Source organism: Heteronotia binoei, chromosome 9 (assembly GCF_032191835.1).
Source record: "Heteronotia binoei isolate CCM8104 ecotype False Entrance Well chromosome 9, APGP_CSIRO_Hbin_v1, whole genome shotgun sequence".
In the NCBI taxonomy this organism is placed as follows: Eukaryota; Metazoa; Chordata; class Lepidosauria; order Squamata; family Gekkonidae; genus Heteronotia; species Heteronotia binoei.
The window spans coordinates 84,793,204-84,813,454 of record NC_083231.1 but is presented as its reverse complement, the minus strand read 5'-3'; the positions used below and the strand labels follow the sequence as shown (position 1 = coordinate 84,813,454).

Genomic DNA, 20,251 nt, shown 5'->3' with positions numbered 1-20,251 from the left:
GAACTTTCCACTCCTGCATAAAGACTTTTGAAACCTTTGAAACATATGCTTAGTTTGAATGGTGTCCCTTAACTAGATTTGGCAGAAGATGAAAATATTTGCTTTCTGAGTAATTTGTCCTAATGACTTAGAACTATTTTGACAAACAAACCTAATACTGTTCTAAGAGCACAGGCAGAAAGCTTATCAATTTCTTTGTGTTAGATATCTATATAGAACCTAGCTATCAGCAAGTCCTTTTTTTAAAGGAATGCATGTGGTTAGTATTTGCCCTCATTTTAACTGATTCTGTGGGCATCCTTTCCCACTTGTGAGGCCGTGACTTGTCTCCAGCCCCTTCTGGAACAGGAGGATGTTTGGGTCCAGGTTGTCTGGCTGTCATATCCACTGTCACAGTCACTTGGGACCTGCAAGGCCTCAGAATGAAGGAGGAAAGGAGTTGGCTGTTCTCTTTGTTCCTCTTCTCCAAAGGCTCTTCTTCACAGCAGGGTGGGGAAACCCACTGTGCTCCTTCTTAGCCTGCACCTTCGCTCCTTAAGAGGCCTCAGTGGTTTTCCTGTAGGAAGAGGACCTTGATGGCTGGCTTTCTAGAAGGTGCATTAGTCTTAAAGGGCCAGGCAATAGCGCCAGTCAGTTGGAGCTTTGTTGGCACCATACACGTCAGCCAGCTGTTCCGTTATGTTTTCTGTGTTTGATTGGTTTGGCACAGGAGGCTCCTGTCTTGGGGGGTGGGTCTGCCTGCTAATGTAAATATGGAGTATGGTGAAGGTCCAGACAAAACCTAATCAATTTTTTCTTGTTTCCTCCTCCCCAGGACTTCTCATCTCTAAATTCTGCCCCCTTTCTGATTCTAATTAAATGTACCATGCTAGAATGAAGGTGCCAATTGAGAGAGAATACTCTTATTTGAGATTTGACATATTAGCACTTACTATAAACTTTTATCAACCTTATTAATTAGGCATGAAATGTGAGAAGGCAAAATTGCATGAACAGCAAACAAGCAGCAGCAGATTAGTGTTTTGTATTTATAGAGCATCATAGAGTTCCTGTGAGTGTCAATTTCAGTCTTCTTTTACTGAAAACAGAGGAAAAGGAGAAATAAAATTAGAACCAAAGCTAAGCTGGGCTGTTTTCACATGGGGATTTCCCCTCATGGAATACAGGAAGCCCCTGATTTAAATGGGGAGGTCTATAAGATGTCATGCTGATAAATGCTGTACTCATTTGATCTGGTTCAGTGCTCCACTGGCCATGATATTGGGAGTGCTATAGGGTTGCCAAGTCCAATTCAAGAAATATCTGGGGACTTTGATGGGGTGGAGCCAGGAGACTTTGGAGGTGGGGCCAGTAGACATTGGGGGGTGGAGCCATGAGCAAGGTTGGAACAAGTACAATTGAACTCCAAAGGGAGTCTGGCCATCACATTGAAAGGGACTGCGCACCTTTTCAATGCCTTCCCTTCATTAGAAATAATGAAGGATAGGGGCACCTTCTTTGGGGGCTCATAGAATTGGCCTCCCTGGTCCAATCCTTTTGAAACTTGGAGGATGTTTTGAGGAAAGGTATCAGATGCTATGCTGCATATTTGGTGGCTATACCTCAACGAACAACCCCCCCAAGAGCCCCAGACATCCACAGATCAAATTTCCATTATTCCCTATGGGAATTGTTCTCCATAGGGAATAACAAAGTGCCCAGTAGACATTTCCCTCCTCCCCTGCTTTCTAAAGCGGGGGGAGGGCCTCCAAACCGGGGAATCCTCTACCCCCACCTGGGGATTGGCAGCCCTCCCTCTCTCTCTCACACACACACTGGATCTGATTACTTGCTCTGAAAACGAAAGTGAAACAAATGGAAGCTGCTGCTGACCCTTCCCCATGAAGTGCTTCCTGCTCAACTTTAAAGGCACACAAACAACAGAAACACACACACACATTTTAAAACAGGACCAGTTTTCAGGTTTCTAAACCTGCCAGAGCTCTAGAACTGCATGGTGACTGTGGCGATGGGGCTTCCCCCCACCACCCAGCTGGCTAGGAGTGGGGGGAAGTCTATAAAACCAGGGGATCCCCCACTGGGACCTGAGGATTGGGAAGCCTAGAGTGCTAGGTTCCACTTTCAAAATGGCAGAGTTAAACTCTGCATTTCATCTCTCCTTGGGACATTCGATGGGCTTTTGTCTTTGCCCAATTGAGCCTCATTGTAGATTTTTAGTACATTCCAGCTGGGAAAGGGGAAATGGGGTTTGTTGGGCGAAGCAGGGGGCTAGGGGGCTTTAAGGGCTTCTGTGCTTTTGTACAGCACAGGGATAGAGGGAAGGGCATTGATGGGATTTACTTCTGAGTAAGTTAGAATTAGACTTAAAGGCTAGAGACCTAGTCACACTTTACTGACAGTAAGGCCCAGTTCAGGCATAACCACAAACCCATGGTTTAACTCAGTAAACCATAGTTAACTGAACATGGAGGGAAGATCATGGAGATGTGTTCCCCTCTGCACCTGTGACATTGCTGCCTGGCTGGGCTTCAAGAAGAATCCTCAAGTCCCAGCGGGGGTTCTTCCATTTTCCCAGGCTCCTTCCCGCCCACAGTCAGCTGACCGGTGGGGGGAAGCCCCGCCCCCAAAGCCACCATGTGACTTTCCACCTCTGGAGGCTTCAATCTCCAATTGGAAAGGCTTCCTCTTGGGATGGTGTGTCTATGTTACTTTGAAGAAGTTGGCAACAACTCGTGAGCAGAGATGCCAATCCCTCACTTCAGAGTCGCCAGAAACGGAAGAGGGGGTAGGCTTGCCATCCCCAGGTCCCAGCGAGGGTTCTTATGCTTTCCCAGGCTTCTTCCTGCCCCCAGTCAGCTGGCTGGTGGGGGGGGGAGCCCCGCCCCCAGAGGACCATGTGCCTTTCCACCTCTGGAGGCTTCAGTCTCCGATTGGAAAGGCTTCCTCTTGGGATGTTGTGTCTGTGTTACTTTGAAGAAGTTGGCAGTAACTCGTGAGTAGAGATGCCAATCCCTTGCTTCAGAGTCACCAGAAAGGGGAGGGGGGAGGAGGGAAACGTCTGCTGAGCACTTCATTATTCCCTATGAGGAGATCGATTCTCATAGGGTATAATGGGGAATTGATCTGGAGGTTTCGGGGGCTCTGGGGGAGCTGTTTTTTGAGGTAGAGGCACCAAATTTTCAGCCTCTCCCCAAAGTACCCCCCAAGTTTCAAAACAATTGGACCAGGGAGTCCAATTCTATGAGCCCCAAAAGAAGGTGCCCCTATCCATTATTTCCTATGGAAGGAAGACATTTAAAAAAGGTGTGCTGTCCCTTTAAATGTGATGGCCAGAACTCCCTTGGAGTTCAATTATGCTTGTCACGACCTTGTTCCTGGCTCTGCCCCCAATGTCTCCTGGCTCCACCCCCAAAGTCCCCAGATATTTCTTGAATTGGACTTGGCAACTCTGGGGTGGGGGGAGAGGGAAGGAAATGTCTGCTGGGGACTTCATTATTCCCTATGTGGAGACTGATTCTCATAGGGTATAATGGGGAATTGATCTGGAGGTATTGGGGGCTCTGGGGGGGCTGTTTTTTGAGGTAGAGACACCAAATTTTCAGTATAGCATCTAGTACCTCTCCCCAAAAAATACCTCCCAAGTTTCAAAATGTTATGGTAGCTGCTTGTGTTGCTATTTTCATGTTCCCCAAATCTGGGTACCCTTATTTGAATATTATGCAAATTGACATGAGGTTTCCACCAGGGCCCTGAACAGTAGCTGTGTTTGACTGATTTCTTTTGGTGTCTTACTGGCATTCTGTGAATGCTTGTTAGTGCCTTCACTGTGGACAGGTGAGCCACAGTTTCTTGACATAAAGGCAAAGAAATTGCAGATACTGGAAATTTATGAAGAGATGGATTTGGGTCAGATGTGTGTACCCCCTGTATTGGATATGGCATGCATGACTCTTCTTTGGGTGAAGAAAGGGGTGGAACTTGCTTGTTTTCAGTCACAGCTTGAATGTGACAGATCTAAGTTGAGGTTTCTTCATGGTTTGTGTGCTCAAATCCCCACAAATAAATCAGAGTATGGAAACTGTAGAAACCTTCCATAGCACTGTAAGAACCGCTGTTCAAAAATCAACTATAAAGATTAGTAACTTTTAAATAATGAAACATCTACATACCAAAATTTTTTGCAGTTGGGCAGGAGGGGAAGCATAGAGACTTTTAAAATCAACTTGACATAATTGACATGTAAAAGAATTCCACATGGGTCAGTAATCCTAATGGGTGAAAACCACAACGATCTGGTTCTAAACTCTGGCTGATGTGAAGAGTGATGGTAGAAATCAATAGTACAGCAGAGATGTGAAACTTGATGACAGCTGTGTCCTGAATATCAGTTAAATCTCCAAAACGAAATGTATGTGAAGTTTGCACACACAAAAAATGGCACGTGCTCAAAATGTTTGTCAAAATAACTGGAAAAGATAGCTGGATCAATAATTATTTTACATATGTGTTTGGAATCTTCTGCATCTGTTTCATGAGTAGTAGTATAAGTTTGTATACCATGTAAGGTGTCTTTGCAGTTTGGATATGAAAACATGACTGTTCCCCACCCCCTACCCCACCAAGACTTCCGGAAGTTAACGTACAATAGTGGTGGTGGTGAAATCTAAAAGAGATACATTTTTTTAAAAACAACAGCTTCGATGTGTGATTTAAGTGATGTTCAAATACCGTAATATGATGAAATGACCGGGGGAGGGGTAGGCGGATCCCCAATATGGTTCATAAGCCTAAAACAAATTTGATGTGTACATATATGCCAGCATTTTATATTAAATACCATGTGTAAACATTTTTATTGAAAGCTATAAGAAGTGTATATAAATGTTTTGGTAGAATGATATATACTGAATAGTTGGCATTTAATCTTTTTATATGGAAAGCACTAAGCCATTATGTTGCAGCCTTCTGACATGTAGTGTTTTGGGTAAGCACTGAAGGATAATGATGGCAGTAGAGAGGGGGGAAAAATCAAAACATTCAGAGGCATGCAGCTGGGTAATTCGATAACCCTTGCATGTGGAGGCATTTCACACAGTGGGACTTTAACTCTGTGTGCTAGTCAGATGGGCTGTGTGCTAGAAAACAGCTTCCCCCTCCCCAGTCAATTTACATGCATAGCTGGCCTGGTAGGTGTAAAAATAGACAGGCTGCGCCTGAATTGGAAATGGTCACTGAGTGCTCTGTGCAGTTGCTGAGGTTTCTTTTTGACTTGGGACAGCCAACTGAAAGAAAACTCCAGTGAAGGCAACAGATTATAAGGGTAGCAGTTATCCCTCTGGATTGTGTAAAGTCATCTGCCCAATAGGTGTGCTCAGGACGCTGTAAAGTCAACCCCTCTTGCAGGAGTTTTCTGGAGGACTGATATGGGCAATGCACCCCTCTGCCAGGCTTGTCACACGGACAAGGGTGTGAGATTACAAGGGAATATACAAGATGTGGAGAAATTCATGGATTACTATGGCTGCAACAGTGAAGATAGTAAAGATTCTGAGGCAGTGGTAAGTTTAAAGAAAGTACAGCAGCTATACAAAATAAAACTATGTGATTGTAAACACAATTGTGAAAATGCCTCTTAGTCCTATATCTTCAAATTTGTTACATCAACTGTTGGCCACCTTAAGCAGTGGCAGTATCTCTACCTTTAAATTGCTGTAGGGTAGCACTGATTGGATATGAGTTGATGCAGAGAGAAATCTGGTGCTGAGTAAAGTGGTACATGCAGTATATATATATTTGTGCATCTAAAGAAGTATAAATTGCAAACAGCAGACAGAGGGTCTTATGTAATTAAATATTTGTAAAGAAAGAAGGCCAGTGTTCAGTGAAGAAACCCTGGAGGTAATAAACTATAGCTTAGAAGTTATTTTGATTTAGATAATATATAGTACATAGCAAAGGAGAAATTATTGCTAAAGAGCAGAGTCTCAGAAAACAATCCTTAGACTGTCTTCTCAGAAGTAAGCAACATGTTAGTCAAGTTTCCTGAGGACTGCATCATTAGACAGACTTTGCAAGGTAGTGGACTCGTACTTTATGACCACTATAGGGTGTAATGTTTTTCTGTTTCCAGTTCAGTTGTAAATCTCACATGATATAATGCAAAAGGCTTTGTTTGGGGGCCAGGTAATTTATCAAAGTGCCTTTTTGTGTGTGATATGTCTTACAAGGAATGTGTCCAAACCTTCATTTCACACAAGCACTATGTTCATTTAGTAAAGCTGGCAATTTTCAAATTTTTTAAATAGCACAGGAACTTCTACAAGGCATCCTTGAAAACGAGAGAGCCAGTAGACTACAAAAAATTTATGGAAGGGGGGGGCACAGTTCTGGATATATCATTCTTTATGTTATGAGCTCCTATAAATGAGCAGATAACAGATAAAAGGCACTGTTAAGATCTGAGGAAACGTTTATATGGCCAGGTAACAAGAATAATAGGTTACATGAGAGGTTAGAGATAGAAGAAGGATACTTGGCTCTGCGTTCATAGGGTTATTACGCAATGACTGTCCTTGAGTGAGACAAATACAGAGCGCAAGATTATCTTCTGTACTGCCATTGACTACTTCCAATCCTGCAAAAAATGGCTTTTGTTGTTTCCTGTAGGTAACAATAAGCTTTCCTAACATTTCTCTCATATAAAGGCATGTTTGAACATTATTTCTGCCTTCTTCTCTTAGGATTGTACTGTGGGCTCAAGTATTTACTCCTTCATCCCTCATAGAAGATATCCCACATGTTTAGTTGAATGTGGAATACTTTCATATCCATGTTCATAGAGGTTAATTTGCATTCAGAGAACTATGAAATCTCACACACATGTAGTAAGTGAAGCAGAAGTATTGTGATGAAAAAAATCAATGAGCCCAGAGGACATTCCAACTCTTACCACACAGGTGAAGGTGGGGGAGGGGGAAAAAGTAATAGTAAAGCTTCTGGTATCTGTATATGAAAGTATTACAATGTTTTTTGCTTCAGTATTTACTAGTAATTTCTTTTTTAAAAAATCGTGATCAGTATGCATGTCAGCAAAATAATGTACTAGGGCATTCTAGCGAACAGTACTTTGTTAAAGGTTTTCATGTCTTGAAGTTATTCCATTTTCTTCAAGTGAAAGATATATTGAACTCTAAATGGAGTGTCAGATGGGTAAAGAAAAAAGATTTATTTTCATGAATAGGTTTTGAACTAACAGTGTATCTATGGGCCCACCTCTCCTGGTATGCCACCGTGAGAACACTATCCTCAAGCAATCAACATATTTTGGAAGTCCCTGCCCAAAAAGCATCTGGCCCTGGCTTCAACTTGGTGGAACTCTATACCTATTAACCACAGGGCCCTGCAGGATCTGTTAGAATTCCACAGGGCATGTAAGGCAGAGATGTTTCACCAAGCATATGGTTGAGGACAGCAACGGTATTAATATCAATTAGTCTAACATTTTGTCAGCCTTCAAAAATTATCTGGTCTGCTAGCTGGTTCCACCCCTCCCCCCACTGTTAATATAAAATATTGGGGAGGCTAATACTGTATTATGGTGCCATATTGGTACTAGGTATTTATAGGACTGTATTTTAAATTACTTATCAAATTTTATATGTATTTTATGGATAGCTATTGTACACCACCTTGAGCCTGCTTTCAGGGAGGGCGATATAAAAGTCTAATATAACATGGGAGATACGAAATTGGAGCAAATGTAAACTGTGGCCTAAAATGAGCTGATATTTGCATAGAATGATTACAGTGATCTTTGGGGGTGGGGAGGTTGGGATGCTATCTCTGGATTGAGAAATTACTTGAGTTGTGGAGTCATGAAGCATGAAGGAGGGTGGACTTTGGGGAGAGCCTAGAAGGGATGTAATGCCATCGTTTCAGCCCTCCAAAGCTGTCATTTTCTCCAGGGGAACTGATCTGTGCAGTCTGGAGATCAGTTGTAATTCCAGGAGAACAACTCCAGGCCCCACCTAGCAGGGGGATGTAAATATTTATTTTATTTATATCCCGCCCTCCCCACCGAAGTAGGGGATTCTAAAAATCATCACCTGCAAGCAGAGCTTTTTTAATAGGAAAAAGCCCAGCAGGAACTCATTTGCATATTAGGCTACATTCCCTGACAACAAGCCAGCTGGAAGTGCATTTCTGTGTTCCTGCTCAAAAAAAGCCCTGCCTGCATGTCTGTGTACCATGATTGTACCATCCCTTGGCAAGAGAGGAAGATTGTTGTTTATATTTTCCTTCTGGTAACTGTTGCAGCTACAGTTAAGGATGTGGTGTACTGCAAATCCAGCACAGTTTCCCCCAGTGTCTCGGCAAGTGCCTTGCTACATGCATGCATGATGGTTTAATAGCAAATGATCGTTTTTTTAAAAGGGAAGTTCTGCTGTTGTGGAGAAAACTTTCACTGTGAAAAAAATGAACCCCATGAAATGTTAGCTTAGCTCCAATTAAAACAAACGGTGTTTAATGAAGTTATTTCAGGTCCCCTTGGAACAAAACAATGAATGAAATTGTACTTTTTTGGTATAAGAGTCTGATGTAGGGCATATATTCTTTGAAAGGCAAAGAAATGAACCAGAATGTAGTTGCAATTACAAGAGCAAGATATTAATTGTGGAACTACTGCCAGATCCAAACTGAGTCAACATCTATAGGCTGGGAGGTTTGGCTTGTGCCTTTTAAACAAAATCACATTTCTCTAAGTTGCAGGGGTTTCTAAGATGCCAAAAATACCCTGTTGCTGCTTCCCTGTAACAGAACTTCCTCCCTGCACAACAAAGTTTAGTATTCTCCCAGTGCTTTTTTTTTTATAGAAAAAGCCCAGCAGGCTTTTTTTTTGTAGAAAAAGTCCATTTGCATATTAGGCCACACCTCAATGTTACCATTGTTTCACATGGGGCTTTGTTTGTAAAAAAGGCCCAGCAGGAACTCATTTGCATATTAGGTCACACCCCCTGCCACCAGGCCAGCTGGAACTGCGTTCCTGTGTGTTCCTGCTAAAAAAAAAGCCCTGACAACAAATACTTTCATATTTATGGTTTCCACAGAATACCTTCTTTTCAGCATCTTGCGCTGTGACGTAGATCAAGCTATCCCTTTCACCAAAAGCCTTGATCTTTATGGAACAGAAATTATAATTATGACAAAGCAAGAACAACTTTACAGATTTAGGCTTAGTGAAATGATGCCAACTTTTGAACAGTCTCAGAAATCAGCCAATAATCAATAGGCAGAGAACTGTTTTGGTTGCCTGCAGGAATCTGGTATTAAATTAACACCATAGGAAGGCTTAATAACATACATATATTGTGTGACCAAAATATTCTTTTATAGGACGAATTCTATTCTTTGAATAGTATGTCCTGATGATCAATTTTTGTTTTCTCAATGGCATTTTATTAGGGTTGCCAAGTCCAATTCAAGAAATATCTGGGGACTTTGGGGGTGGAGCCAGGAGACTTTGGGGGTGGGGCCAGGAGACATGGGGGCGGAGCCAGGAGCAAGGGTGTGACAAGCATAATTGAACTCCAAGAGAGTTCTGGCCATCACATTTAAAGGAACAGCACACCTTTTAAAATGCCTTCCTTCCATAGAAAATAATGAATAGGGGCACCTTCTTTTGGGGCTCATAGAATTGGACCCCCTGGCCCATTCCTTTTGAAACTTGGGAGGTATTTTGGGGAGAGGCACTAGATGCTATACTGAAAATTTGGCGCCTCTATCTCAAAAAACAGCCCCCCCCAGAGCCCCCAATACCCGCAGATCAATTCCCCATCATTCCCTATGGGACTTGTTCATGGAGGTGCATAATGGCTTTGGGGGCGGGGCTTCCCCCGCCGGCCAGCTGGCTGGGGGAGGGGGGAAGCCTGTAAAACCGGGGGATCCCCCGCTGGGCCCTGGGGATTGGGAAGCCTACATTTTATACAGAAGAATTAGCCACTTAGCTCTTTCTTTGAAAATAGCTTCTCTTCAAATTCAGTTTCTCCCATTCTAAAAATTCTCATGATGATTTTAACACAAGTCAAGCAAAACTTGCATGTCTAACCTATGAGATTCTGCCTTTTTGAAGAGTAACAGCGTGGCCCATAGAAAGGATTTCAGATTTCATGTAGAACATATTTACAACTTGCATTCGTATGACTATGTGTAGAGTTCAGCTGAGAGAAATCTTTTGTTCTGTAATGCATTTGTCAATCAGATTTCCATATGGCTATGCAGATCTGCATCTAATTCACTTGAACCTTGCTGTTGTACTTTTTTTCTGAATATTTACTGAAACTGAATTCATTTGTATTGGTAACATATTTTTGAAGATGCTATGCTATACATTTTTTTTTGGGGGGGGGGGGCGCAATATGGTCTTTCCTTCATCCTCATTGCAGATCCTGTTCTTGCGTGACTTTTGTCCTCATGTGTTTCCACCATAGCTATTTCAGTAACTAAAAGAGCCCTTTCTCTTTTGCCAACAAAAAAATCAGTTAGGATCCAACCCACGGTTTTCAAAGTAGCAAGTGAATAAATAATATCCTGTGCTGTCTCATGCCAGTGACAGATTTAATGATGACCTAATAGTTACATTTATTCTGAAAGTGAAAGGAGATATTTTAAATTACCTATCAAGTTAGCATTTTCACTATATGTGATATATTTTCATTTACTTGGTAGGAATAAGAAGGTGATGTGGGTAATGTGATCTGAGTTCTTAACATACAACCTGAAAATTAATATGATTTAAATATAAGGCTGTATCTCCAGTGCCAAAGCCAGTGCTCATGTAAGACATTCCAGGGATCTTTATGTCTTGGCTGACCCTAGCATTACACACACAGCAAGAGATAAACAAGTTAAGGTGGATTAAGGACTGTTTTTTGCTTTTTATCTATGGGCATTGCTTTGTGACTAGAGAATATATGTGCCGTAATCCTGATTTGAACATATGGGGCATGTAAAGGTTTGAAAAAGTCAAGACATGGCTTTATGAATGCAGTTTCAAGGCTGAAATAATATACAGAAAGCAGTAATTAAGTAACATAGAAAGCAGCACTTTTACTTTCTCTGGAGAAAACATGAAGAAGGTATCTGTAGAGACAGCAAGAAGCCTTCTGAATAAGGTCACTCTTTTTGCCTGGAACCCTGTTAAGGTGTTAAAGGTAATGCTGGGCCCTAGTGTGCATATTTGGTGTGGTAGCCAATAGCACGGATAGTAGCATATATCCCAGTCACTGTGTTAAGCTGTGGGTATGTTGTACATGGCTATACATGGATTGCCAACAATAAATTATAATTAGCAGCCAGTGTTTTGGGAAGCTTTCACTTAATATAAAGCTATGGGTGGGTTCAGGCATAACACAGAACCATATTTTGATTAATTGATTATCTGAGCCTGCATCTTCACGCTAACTATGGTTAGTTAGGGCACTTCCAGGATATGAACATAGTGTACTAACCACATGTGAGGGCAATCTGGCTGCAACATCTGTCACCCCATTGACCACCAGAGTTAATTTGGTTGATCTGGCTGGCTAGGCGAATGTCCCCTACCTCCCTCACTACTCCATGTGCATCCCTCCCAAAGCTGCATGCTCAGTGGAAGAGGACGGCCATCCTAGATAGGAGCATATCGTTCTTCAGCCAAGGGTATACAATATCTGTGCTCCCCTGCTAGAACCTCCAAACAAGCTCAAACCAGTTAGTCTAAACCATGGTTTTATGTTACATGCAGACTCAGTATCATGGTTCTTAATTCTAATTTATTCCTGGATTGTTTCCTGCCCCACATACAGAGTTGTCAGGTCAAAACAAATCTGTTGTTTCTTTCAGCCACTTTCACTAGTACTAAGCCTCTCCCTGTTATCACCTCAGAGCTGGTTTCTGCCACATCTGCCTCCTCAGACATACTTGAATGTGGTAACTCATTTCCATGCATCATCTCTAAGGAGAGAACACAATGCCAGTGGAGCTCTGGCTACCTTAATCTCCTATATTTCAGTGACAAAAAATGGTTTACAGAAGCACCCAATTGACATTTATGATAGTAAAACAGTAGAAACTAGTGTAGAGTGCTAAGGCTCTTCAAGGACTTTTGGAGGATGTTTTAGGACTGGTGCTTAACAGTCCAGGTATGTGGCAGTCAGATCAGGCCCGGCCCAAGCTCTTCCGGCGCTCTAGGCAGCACAGCTCCGCTCGCTCCTGAGTCCCCGCGCCTGCCGCTCACCTGGAGGACCCCTGAGGTATACCAGCTCCCAAGGTCTGTGGGTGTTTTGAAGAGACCTCTGGAGGAAGTTTCTCCCCCCTCCTTTCCGGAAAGGAGGGGGAAGAAACTTCTTCCAGAGGGCTCTTCAAAACACATGCAGACCTCGGAGCTGGTATGCTTCTTGGGGCCAGGAGGGAGCTGATGGCAGCACAAACTTTGGGGGGGACGGGAGGGAGGGAGCTGGCTGAGGTGGTGGCAGGGCAAACTTCGAGGGGACAGGAGGGAGGGAGCTGGCGGCAGTGCGAACTTTGGGGGACAGGAGGGAGGGAACTGATGGCGGTGGCAGGGCAAACTTGGGGATGGGAGGGAACTGGCAGCAGCGTGAACTTCAGGGGAGATGGGAGGGGGATGACTGTGGGGAGTGGCAGGGCAAGTTTCGGGGGTGGGCAGTGGCAGGGCGAGCTTCTGGAGGGCAGGACCATGGCAGGTGGGAGGGAACTGGTGGCAGGGGGGGAGGCAAATTAGGTAGTTGTCTTGGGCACCGGGGGTGGGTGGGTGGGAAGCCCGATTCAGCACCCCCTCTCTCCTGGCACCCTAGGCAACTGCCTAGTTTGCCTAGTGGGCAAGCCGGCCCTGAGACAGATTATGTTGCATGGAGATGGATATATGCAAGGGCATACCATTAAAACTATATAAGTGAATGTGCTGGTGTGTGTGCTGAATCTCCCACAAGTGAAGTGCAGCTGGGATGCTTGGGGAGGAATTGTGGTGGTGTGTGTGTTGGGGGTGGGGGAATACAATGAAACTGAAAGCAGAAGTTTATTTTCTGGGATAGTGGTGGGAAGGAAATGACTAACCGCTACCAATTCCAAGACAGGGAAGTATGAATTGAAGGTATGAACAATTGTTCTCAGATTTCGGAAAAAACTTTTCCTACCCTCATGTTGCCAGTAGCAATTTGTTAGCAAGCTGGCAATGAGCGGCTTTTCCACTAGTAGAGTTACACACGTTTTGTTACTTTGAAAATGTTGATGTGTTTGATTAATAATAGTTTGTTAATTTATGCTGTACAGTTTGTACTAAAAAAATGGGGTAGTAGGGCAATTTGAAAAATACAGCCCCTTTTTGGTCAGTTTTATAGTCTGCAGTAACTAAAGATTTTTGCAGTCCTGTTGCCAAAATGGCGTTTGAAGTTGAGGAGCATCAAACATTTGAGTAAATACCTGGGCAAAATGGAAACAGAAGACATTTTCATGGACTATTCAGGGTTGAATTCCAAAGAAATAACAGCTTGAGAAGGGGTGTGTGTGTCTACATAGATACACGCGCATACACACACACACATATACATACAGAGAGAATATAGTTTTCAATATAATATCGCTACATCACAACTGTGCGGTATACAATTCAAGGCATCCGACATCAGCCAACAAAGAAATGTGAGATAATGTAGTTAATTATTTTATAAGAAGTCATTAAAGAGGTTTGCTGTAGATTGGAGCATAGCCCAGAAGACAGATTAGAATGCTGTGGGGCTAGTAGCATAGACTTTTGCCTTCAGTATACCTGCACTTATTATAAAGATTCTGCTGCATTGCACAAACTCTCATTTGGCTCTAGATCAGATCTCTTTCCAGCGACACTGCTGCTGTGTCATCATCGTTACAGTGCTTTACTGGCTGGAGATGAAAGTTAGAAAAAAGGCTTTGATGGTGCAATTTTCTGTGTTTTCTTTTCTCCACCCTGCAGCACACTCAGTCAGATGGTCTGTTTTCTTGACCTTAAAGAAGATGTAATATGTGTCATGATTTGCTTTAAATGAATTCATAAGGATATTAGGGTTCAGGGCATACATTATACTTCAAAGACAACAGAGCTAATGGCTTCCAGCTGATGCAGAGTGAAATGTGGATTAGTGTTATTATTTTGCATTGTTGTGGTGTGTCCAGTGTTAATGAGGCCTGGTTAACCCTGATGGATCTTGCCATGAGAAGTTTGCTGAATTTGGCTTGGTTCATTGTGGCCCAGTGGGGCAAAATAGAAACTCATATTAAAAAGAGCCAATGGTGATTCATGCACTAATGAAGTTAATAAAAACTGGATTTATACTGTTAAGGAAAGTGCAGCTTTTATGGTATTGGTTCTGTTAGGAGAAAGGGATGGGGATAGGGTACCTAAATTGATAAAGGAGATTTGAAAACCTAGCTTCATATATCTTCTCAAGTGGAGTTGGGCCAGATTCACAAACCCTTTACTTTGGTATCTATGACATTCAGCCTAGTGAAAATGGACCATGAAACATTCTCCATGTGCCATTTGTGTTCTTCTATCATGAGGGCACCTGGATCTGGATAGTCCAGGTTAAATTGATCTCATCAGATCGCAGAAGCTAAGCAGGCTCTGTTCAGTATTTGGATGAGATCTCCAAGGAATACCAGGGGCGTGACATGGCTGTAGGAATTGACAAACCACCTCTGAACGCTTTTTCCCTTAAAAACTCTGTGAGGCCACCATAAATCATATATTTCTATATTATTTATTTGACTTCATTTCCCCCCCACCTTTCTTCATAATGGGGGGCCCACATTCTAGTCGGACACTATAACTGCTACATCTTACTGGGGCTCAGTTATTTTGTCTGTTTGGTGTAGAGAGCCAGTTTGGTGTAGTGGTTAAGTGCGCAGACTCTTATCTGGGAGAACCCCACTCCCAGATTTGATTCCCCACTCCCTCCACTTGCACCTGCTAGCATGGCCTTGCATCAGTCATAACTCTGGCAGAGGTTGTCCTTGAAAGGGCAGCTGCTGTGAGAGCCCTCTCCAGCCCCACCCACCTCACAGGGTGTCTGTTGTGGGGGAGGAAGGTAAAGGAGATTGTGAGCTGCTCTGAGACTCTTCGGAGTGAAGGGCGGGATATAAATCCAATATCTTCATCTTCTTGTCTGATGTACCTTCCACAATTCTTATATAATCACACTATTGAACTCCATTAGCTGTAGGAATGGGCACGAACCAGGAAAATTAAGGTTCATCTCAGTTTGTGATTCAGGAGATCCCACAAACCAAGATAAGCCACCCCTGCTTTGCAAATTGGTTTGGGTTCATGTAGTTTGTGGATCTTCCCTCCTTCCTTTCTACTAGCTTCCTGAAGTCAGCAGAATGGAAATGGGAAGAGGGAGAGAGAATTTCCAAAAGCCATTTAAGGGGAATGTTCCCTTTAAATGGTTTTTGCAAGCAGGCACCATGAGGGAGTGGAGTCTAAGCAGGGAATTAATCACTTCCGGGTGAATTTGCCACTTGAACTCCATTCCTGTGAGGTACTTGGTTACAAATCTAGGTGAATCCACTCCTGTGTGGTGCCCATTTGCAAAACCCATTTAAAGGGCACCACGTGGGAGGGTGTCCAGGCAGTGAATTTACTCAAAAGTTGCAATTTCACTCAGCTTTAAATGGCTTTTGCAAGTTGCACCATGGCTGTGTCAGTGCAACTGGCAAGTGAACTGAGAAGCCACTTAAATGCCTTCTAAATTCACTGTGAGTCACATTGATGCTGCTGCCACAGTGGCACAGCTTGGAGAAGGCATTTTAAAATATATTTAAATTCTTGAGCCCCAGCGCCAGCATACCTGCCAAAATGAACCACACAGACCACCTGGGAAGTTCATGGGGGCTCATGGGGGTGGGATGGCATGAACCAAGGTTCATGAACCACAGACTGGACCGAGTTTGTGAGAATTTTTGGTTTGTAATTAGGTTCATGTCCATCCCTAATTAGGAGTGTCATTCCTGTTTCTCTGCAGTAACCTCTATTAATTGGCAAGATACATAAGGTGGGGCTTGCAAATCTGCTTACATATAAATGTGTATTGCTGTATTATAAAGATGCAGAGCTCCGTAGTGGAGTACTGGAGTAATGGATATCTCTTAGGCTGCTGACATACCACATCAATTTTCTGAAGAGAGAGAGAAAAAAAGAATCATCATCCTAAAACACAATATATGTGATCAGTCACATCTTTTGGATGTTCAAAAACATCAAACAGCTATTTTGTTTTGTTTCAGTAATAGTCACTTTGAAATGTTGTGATCTATTAACTAAACTGGGGTTGCCAGATCCAACTCAGGACATATCTGGGGACTTTGGCGGTGGAGCCAGGAGACTTTGGGGTAGTGTCAGGAGCAAAGTTGTGACAAGCATAATTGAACTCCGGAGGGTGTTCTGGCCATTATATTTAAAGGGACTACGCTCCTTCCATCCCTTCTGGGGCTTTTTTTGTAGCAGGAACTCCTTTGCATATTAGGCTACACCCCCTGATGTAACCAGTTCTCCAAGAGCTTACAGTAGGTCCTGTAAGAAGAATCCTGTAAGCTCTTCGAGGATTGGCTACATCGGGAGGATGTAGCCTAATATGCAAAGGAGTTCATACTACAAAAAAAGCCCTGATCCCTTCATTGGAAATAATGGAGGACGGAGGCACCTTCTTTGGAGGCTCACAGAATTGGATCCCCTGATCCAATCTTTTTGAAACTTGGGAAGTTTTTTTTTGAGGAATGACACCAGATGCTATGCTGATACTTTGGTTACCTTAAGAATCCCCCCCCCCCCGATCCCCATATATTCATGGATTAATTCTTCACTATACCCAGTCTCCATAGGGTATAATGGAGAATCAATCCCTGGATTGCTTGGATTGCTGTTCTCAGGTATTTTCAATACCTTACCCTAGAATGGCTCAGCTCCCCTGATCTCATCAGACCTTGAAGCAGGGTTGGTTCTGGTTACTATATGGATTGGAGACCACCCAGCAGACATTTCTCTCCCCCCACCCCCACTTTCTGTTAACTCTGAAGTGAGAGGAGAGCCTCCAAACCAGGGAACCCCCTGCCTCCAATTGAGGATTAGCAACCTGAGGCTAAACAGAACAGATGGACATTGTAATGGCTGATTAAGAAGACCAGTCCACAATGTGCAGCTCTGTTAAAGAAAAGGTCAGATTGCAAATAATCTCTTGCATACTGTGGGAGGGGTTGTAGGCCAAAAGGGTGCAGAAGTAAGGGAACTGAGGATCATGTGAACAGAATTCAAGGAGGTTGAGGAAAGAAGAATGCTAAAGGCACAGAAGTGATTAAAATGGCTAAAAGAAAGAGTGCGTAGGCAGGGAGCTCTCTGTGGCACTTGGAACTGAGAGATATGGAGGAGACAGAGAGCTGAGCAAGACAGCCTTGATAGGAGCAGGATTTTGAAGAGGTCAATAAGAAAGAAAGCCTAGTTGAAATCTCAAAGAGGGGCTGTGTGCTGTTGACTCCTTCTGGATTCTTTTGGGGAGTTTCATGTGTCAAGTTGCAGTTAACTTATGGTGTCCCTATAGGGTTTTCAAGACAAGAGATATTCAGAGTGGTTTGCCATTGACCGCCCCTGTGTACCAACCCTGGTATTCCTTGGTGGAATCCCATCCATACAGTAACCAGAGCCAACCCTGCTTAGCTTTCAAAGTCTGATGAGATCAGGCTAGCCTGGGCCATTCTAGGGTAAGGTATTGAAAATACCTGAGGACAGCAATCCAAGCAGTTTTTTCTGTGCAATACAATGTAGAATTATTCCAGCCCATTGAAATGAATGAATGAGTTTAGACTGGAGTGTCACTGTGCGTATGACAGCACTGTTAAAATTAACAGAGCAAAATAACCCCTAGAAATTCATCGGATCCATCTGTAATAATCAACCCAGATCTTCCATATTTCTGATATCAATGACAAAAGTTTTGCTTCCTTTGTGCTTTAGGTGATTAATTTAAAAAGTGTCTCAAACTAATGTATTATGCAGTCCATGTGTCCACTCGTAAAAGGTGCACGAGTCTACTTCTTTTACTATTAACATTCCCTTGCTTACATGGATGACGGATAGTTGTTGATGTGCAGCAGAATTTTTCTCATACCTTGGAGGGAGTGTTTGATGATTGCCTTCACAAGGAGTTATATGAACACATGGTAGAGGATTTCTTGCATTTCTCACTGCCTGTAGGTGAGAGGTGCCTGACAAACAGCGTCAGTTGTTTTAAGTCTTTGTAGCAGAAGTATGTAGGTTTTTCTTTCGGTCATATCTACCTTCAAGGCAGACATTAAACAGTTTCCTTTCACTCTTTCTTTTCACAGTCTGACAGCAATGCAAGCTTCCTCAGAGCTGCCCGAGCTGGCAATCTGGACAAAGTTGTGGAATACCTGAAGGGAGGAATAGACATCAATACATGTAATCAGGTAAGTAATCATGTGCAAGCTCATGGTGATAGAGTTTGGGAAGAAGGAAGGAAGGAATGTGATCCAGGTTGTTATGATGTAATTGTCCCATTCCTTCTTTCCTGCAATTCATGCTGTAAAGTACTGGGGTCGACGCAGTAAGAGACCAGAGTCGGAGAGTGATTTCAGCAAGCTTTACTTCAGGAACACAAACACAGACTGAACTCTATTCAAACCTCCCGCTCCTTTATACAATTCTTGCCCCCTTCTGATTGGTCCTTAACTATGTACATGGATTGGCTATTTACAGGGGCCTAAGGGCCTATCAGGGTACAGTATGAGCCTAGATGTTAATTGGCTACTTATGTTTCAATCCTTCCCCTGATTGGGCACGCTTAGGCCTTCTCTGGAACCCTGGTGTGGAGTACAAGCTTTGGCTTGTTCAGCTTCCCTCCAAAAGTAACAGTTCCCTCCAAAAGTAACAGTTCTCCCATTTGAGCCTAGGACACAACACATGCATTGCTCAAGGATGGATCTAGGTTCTCTCCCACCACTACTCCTTGGGGAGGGGAGGTTTAGTTTTCCTTTGTCTCTGGAGTGATCATAGTTTTTGGGGGAAGAAGAAAACTGGGCTCAGACAAAGTACAAGCTCTCACATAGCCCAGTACTTGATGTGTATTTATTACTTCCAAGGAAAGTGGAGGGTTAAGCTTCTTTTTATCTCCTTCTTGTCCAGCAGATGAAGGCAAAGCACAGCAGCTTGGGCGAATCATATATGCATAAGCCCTGTCTGCAGCTTTCCCTGGCAAGGGAGGGGGGAGACTGAGGGATGATGAGTGTGTTCCAACTGTTTATTTCCTTTCCCAGAGTTTGGCATACTCAGGTTCCACCGACAGATATCCAGTTCTAAATTGAGACAGTTAAATACTTAACACTGAATTCATACTGAAGAATGTTGTGTTCTATACATTACAGAGGGAAAACATATTTATTATTGAAACCCACTTTCCCAAACATAATGGCACTTTGCTAATAATATGTATTGACATAAATATTTCTATAGTCAGGAGTAGGGATGGGCACAAACCAGGAAAGTGGAGGTTTGTTCCAGTTCATGAACCACAAAGGTTCCCATTTACTGAACTGGTTCATTTTGTGAGGTTTGTGATGTGATCTGTAGCTCACTCTCCTCTACCAAAGGGATATCACCCCCTTTCTCTTCCAACCCTATGATCCTCAACTTCCGAGCCTCCTGGAGTTCCCCTTTTTGACCTGCCTTATTTGCTGACCTCATTCTGACTATCTGATGGTCCTGTTTCCCAGAATGTTAACCACTTCTATCAAAAGATAGAAGTTTCTATCAAAACCACTCCTTTTTGTTCTGATTCTGGGATCCTCAACTTCCAGGCCTCCTGAGGTCCCCCTTTTTGGCCTGGTCTCATCTATTTGCCTCTCTCTGATTGCCGTCTAGGCTGGTTTCCTGAAGTTTTTGCCATTTCTGTGGAAAGGAGATCACCTTCCCCTTTCTCTCACATGCCTCACGCATCTTTGCCTCCTCTCTCTCCTATGCTGCTGCTGCTGAGACACACTACTCCTCTGTTTCTCCCTCATTTTTTGCAGCCCCAACTGGGGCTCCTTCACACTTCCCTCTTCACCTCTGAGCAGTGTTCCCTCTTAGCTGAGTTAGTATGAGCTAGCTCACCATTTTTTAGCCTCTAGCTCACACATTTTTTTGTCTTAGCTCAGGAAAACTGGCCCCAGA

General features: G+C 43.2%; 1 protein-coding gene across 20 annotated transcripts in view; it reads left to right on the top strand.

Moving 5' to 3' along the window:
* Positions 1–20,251, top strand: part of ANK2 (ankyrin 2) — a 474,349-nt gene that overhangs the window by 268,264 nt on the left and 185,834 nt on the right. For 19 of the 20 annotated variants that reach the window (XM_060246895.1, XM_060246896.1, XM_060246894.1 and 16 more), the window contains exon 2: positions 18,409–18,510. In XM_060246895.1, coding sequence (XP_060102878.1) covers positions 18,409–18,510 — 102 coding nt within the window. Of the gene's footprint in view, positions 1–5,255; positions 5,559–18,408; positions 18,511–20,251 lie in introns of those variants that run through there. The other variant, XM_060246892.1, reaches the window with a different exon arrangement.